This window comes from Petaurus breviceps, unplaced genomic scaffold, assembly GCF_028583685.1.
Source record: "Petaurus breviceps papuanus isolate PSGF00001 unplaced genomic scaffold, PetGlider_PUasm1.0 37, whole genome shotgun sequence".
NCBI classification, from domain to species: Eukaryota; Metazoa; Chordata; class Mammalia; order Diprotodontia; family Petauridae; genus Petaurus; species Petaurus breviceps.
Genome location: NW_027186296.1, coordinates 38558880 through 38563755, shown reverse-complemented (window position 1 = coordinate 38563755; position 4876 = coordinate 38558880). Strand labels below are relative to the sequence as shown.

Sequence of the window (4876 nt, the reverse complement as noted above, 5' to 3'; positions counted from 1 at the left end):
CCCTGCAACAACAGCACTGTCCTTCACCAGTGGACAGTATTCACTCTCTGTCTGCAGGACAGTCTCAGGCCTTCTTAACCAAATACCAGGTTCCAGGACTTCTTCAACAAAAGGACTGTCTTTCACCAGTGGACAAATCTGGCAAAATAACATCAAAACAGACAGACAAAGTACCAGCAAAACAGCCATGTCTCCTCAGTCCTTGGCAGCTCAGGGGGCAGGTCTCAAAAGTCCAGGGCAATTCAAAGCGGCCACCAGCAATTCTCTTAGTCTCCCTCTCTCTCCACGAGGTGCTGCTTCCAAAAAAAGATCTTCAGCCTCTCTCTTATCTCTCCAAATCTACATCACCAGCTCCTCCCAGTTCAGGACTTTCTTTTCACATCAACAAGTCCATCCCACAGGTGGGATTAACAAGCTCTGGGTTTTAACACAATCAATTTGAAAACCAAGCCAATACAGGGGAATCTTTAATTGCCATTACTATCACACTATTATACCTATCTCACAGGGTTGTTGTAAGACTCAAACAAGATGATGAGTATAAAGAGCTTTATACATTTAGAAACACTACATAAATGTGAGCTGCTACTATTATGGGGTCAGTCTTCCCTTCCACAAGTCAGTATGGTAATGTGTTTCCAAATCACGTCTATGGCCCTCATGCTCTTGCCCTTACTCTTGGAAAAAAAAATCATTCATTCATTCAACATTTGTTAGGCACTTTCTGGGCCAGTGTTGTTGATTGTTGAATATTGAATAAATATCTATCACTTATACTTGGCTAGAAAGCAGAGAAATCAGGTCCTCACATTAACAGGAAGCAGGAGTCAGAGAAAGGATAGTCAACTAAGTGGTCTTTATCATTTATAGCCTCCCATCCCATTCCCTACAATGGCAACCAAATGGTCTCTTAAACTTGGTTTACTCTGAAGCAGAAGGGTATCTGGACATTGGGAGGGAGGAGTCAGTGTCTTGTAGCCTACCAAAGGATTTTGGGTAGCCCATGAAAAATATAGAGGGTATAAATATAGGCCTGAACAATATATCACCTATGGACTGCTTTGTCAGGCAGTAAGCAGCCCATGGGCTGCATGCTGTGCAGGCCCGTTCCTGGAATTAGCTTTCTGGCTACACGCCAGTAAACATCTGTTGTGTCCTAAAGACACGCTCTTGGGTTTCTTCACTTAGTTTTTTGCCAATATTTAATCAGAGGATAGAAAGGGAAAGTTGTGGTGGCCACGGTAGAGAGAGAAACGGGTGACTGGACGATCAGTGTTTGTGTAGAGGTGGGCGTGATACCAAAACTACCCTCCTGTGGATGTGCTCCTTTCTAAATGAATATGCCAGACCTGTCCAAGTGTGGATAAATAAGAACTGTTCAGTTGAGATCTTAGTATGCTTCGGATGGGGTTTTAGGGTGTATTGTCCAGTTGAAAGAACCCTGGAATGAGAGAGACCTCCATGAACTTTGGGTTGTAGCCTTAGCTTTGCTGCCAACTAGCTGAGTGATTTCATTCATTCATTCATTCAACAAACACTTATTAAGTACCTACTGTGTGCAGAGCACTCTGCTTTGTGCTGGAAGAGACACTAAGATAACACTTCAGTTTTTTCAAACTAGGGCTGTAGAATAGAAATCCAGTCCTGGAGATAGAAAAGCAAGGAGGAATCCAAGAGCATATAAATCAAAAGGCAAGGCCAGATTAGGGTTAATGCTTTTTTTTTTTTTTTTTACAAGAGCTAGTAGTCAAGGGATTAAGACAGACACAAGAGGCCAGTTGTAGGAACAGATCGAGTAGAGATTCAGGTTAAAGAATCCAATACCAAGAACAGGAGGCAGAAAAGGGAGGGTCAAACAGCTGCCTCTCAGTCTGACTCAACCTATGTTCTCAAAGTCTTTTATGAAAGCTGTACTGCCTGCTTATCTCCACTGTGCTTGTGTTTATGTGCTTGTTTTCCCAGGTGTCAGTTTGACTGAGGCAATGCCCATTCAGTAATTAAAGCTAGGTAAGAAATGAGGCAAAGAATGACCTCTTCTACCTAGTTAAAAAAAAATCAATCTGGGAAGGGAAGACCCTCAGGGTTTCTGACTTATTATTAATGAGAGTGAAAGGAACAATAAACAAAATAATTCACTTAGTAGAAAGTACTTTTTTTTTTTTGCTTTTTGGAGGGCAATTGGGGTTAAGTGACTTGTCCAAAGTCACATGGCTAGTAAGTGTGTCAAGTGTCTGAGGCCAAATTTGAACTCAGGTCCTTCTGACTCCAGGGCCAGTGCTCTATTCAGTGTGCCACCTGGCCGCCCCTAGAAAGTGCTTTTGAGTTAAACTCTTTGAAGACAGCTTTGATGAGTCAGAAAAACAGATGACTAATTCTACCTTAGGTGAAATGTTGATTATGTCCATCTGAAGTCAGAAATCAACTGTCCAAAAGCTTTATAGAATGACCCTACATAATTCTGTGTATTGGGGAAGAATCTACTAGACTGGAAATACTCCTCCTCCCACCCTCCCCTCTGACCTAACAAATTCACTGGTGTGTCACGGACTGAAGAAAGCTAGGAAACAGAGCTCCACAAAGTCAGGTTCAGGTGTTGCCCAGCTTTCTCAGTTTGGTTATATTTATGCTGTTTCATCAGAATCTTGTTTTATGACTCCATCAGTAGTCAAGGGGTCCAGGTCAATAATCCATGGACTATCATTCCATCCAATGTCATAGAGGTGGAAGAGGAAGTATAATGGGATATATGATGATTAGCTGGGGCACAAATTGGGGTCGACAAGGGAGACCCTGAGACATGCCAGCACTGTGGATAATAGTAGAAGTTACATTATTTCTGCATCCAAAAAATTTGTCTAATACCTATTATAATAATGAAAGGCACGAAAGCACTTTGAGAAGTTCAAAGCATTCTACAAATGTCAGATATTATTATTATTAGTATATGTTATGTGATAAGCCCAATTAACCTATTAGATGGTATTTTTGAGATATGATCAACCCTGACCTCCAGGAGCTTATAATATGATTAGAGAGACAATAGTTGCCTACATGAAAAATTAAATAGCAATGCAGCAGCTAACATAAGGGCACAGGATAAATGCCAATTGAAGGATGTGCACAATAAGTATTTTGGGAAGGCACGAGTCCTTCCAGCTGGGTTGGTGCAGGAAGGCTTCGAGGTGGGGATAGGAGCTAGGGTTTGGGTAGGTAGAGAGGAAGGATGAATGACCCCTAAGAGAGTAGGAGGGAGGGATAGTGTGACTAAAGGCTCAGTGATGAGCAAGAACATGGTATGCTGGAGATCATGGACTAGACTAGTACAGGCCTAAAGGGCAATATTGAGAAAAAAGTAGGGAGATGGGGGATGCCAGGGGAGGGAAAAAAAAATTAATTTACATGATAAATTTATTAAAAGGAAAAGGAAATTGCACATAATAGATTGGTGATTTCATATGCAATCATCTTTTCATTATTCTGCTATGTTAAGGAAATGTTTGTTTTATTTTATAAATTAAAAATAAAATAAGTTAAAAAAAACTTTAAAAGGAAATGAAGAGGTTAGGCCCAGATTATGGAGGGTCTTAAGTATCTATCTAAGGGGTTTAGACCCATTTGGATAATTGTTAAAAGTGGATCAATTCCTGGATATAGATGAGAAATACTTTAAGATGTTCCAACACTCAGATAAATTGCATGGCATTGGGTGGCTTCCACTGAACACACAGAATGTAGGTGGGGGTGGTGGGCTGGGGACTGTTACTGGTATGACATTCTTGTGACTCCTGTGTCTATTTGTAGACAGGCAATGGGGACATCCCTGTGGATGATATGGAAGATAGCAAGAAAGAAAAGGTAGGTGCTATCTGGGACCTGACATATGGGAAACCCAGGGTTGGGGGAGGGGTGCTTTAGGGGAAGGTGTGTTTCTTTGGCTTAATAGATGGGATCCCGGGGAACAACAGACTGGGAGTTAAGAGATCTTCATTCTAGTCCCAGTTCCGAAACTAGACTGTGCAGGCTGTGTGACTCTGGGCAAGAAGGAGATAATATTTATTTAGTACTTAAGTTTTTCAAAGCTCTTGATGTATATTATTTTATTTGATCCTTATGATAGCCCTGTGAAGTAGGTGCTGTTAGCCTCATACCCATTTTACAGATGAGGAAACTAAAGTCCTGAGAAGCTAAGTGATTTGAGCAGGATCGCTCATCAGAATAATCATAGGATTCAGAGAGCATCCTGACTTCTGCAGGCCCAGGGCTCTCTCTGCTACCCTATGTTGCCTCATGAAAGGCAACTCATCCACATCCTCTCAGTTTGGGTTTCTTCATTTGTAAAACGAGGGGGTTGGACTACATGATATCTGAGGTCCTTTCCAGCTTTAACGCGACGAGCTAAGAGTCTAAAACAACACAAAACTTGAAAAAAGAGAGACCTGTGAGGTCCAAATGAAAAGAAAATACACTTATAATGGGAGGTGAGAAGGGTACTCCTGTATGGGCATTCAGGATTTCTGAAAACCGTAACTGCGCCTTAAACTCTTTGACAACCAGTTAGTCTTAGGGTTCTCTCTGGGATTTGGGAGTGGGTTATAGGGGGAAAAACCTGAGTATGGCACCACAGAGATTTTCTAAGAGAGACCCTATGGGCTCTACCCATTGAAACATAGCCACTGTTTGCTCTTCTCTCTTTCCTTCTCCTCCCAAATCTAGAGAAAATCCCCCAGTCCCTGCCTCAGGGACTTTGGGAGAATCTAGAAGATGTATTAATAGCCTGGGTGATCTATACTGTAGCCAGTAGAGGACAAGATGGCCTCAAATGCAGAGTGGTGTGTGTGTGTGTGTGTGTGTGTGTGTGTGTGTGTGTGTGTGTGTG

General features: G+C 41.9%; 1 protein-coding gene across 1 annotated transcript in view; it reads left to right on the top strand.

The window, feature by feature from the left end:
* The window catches only part of SLC24A1 (solute carrier family 24 member 1), a 45742-nt gene that overhangs the window by 7895 nt on the left and 32971 nt on the right, over nt 1-4876 (top strand). Inside the window, 1 exon segment of the mRNA XM_069097386.1 lies at nt 3802-3855. Coding sequence (XP_068953487.1) covers nt 3802-3855 — 54 coding nt within the window.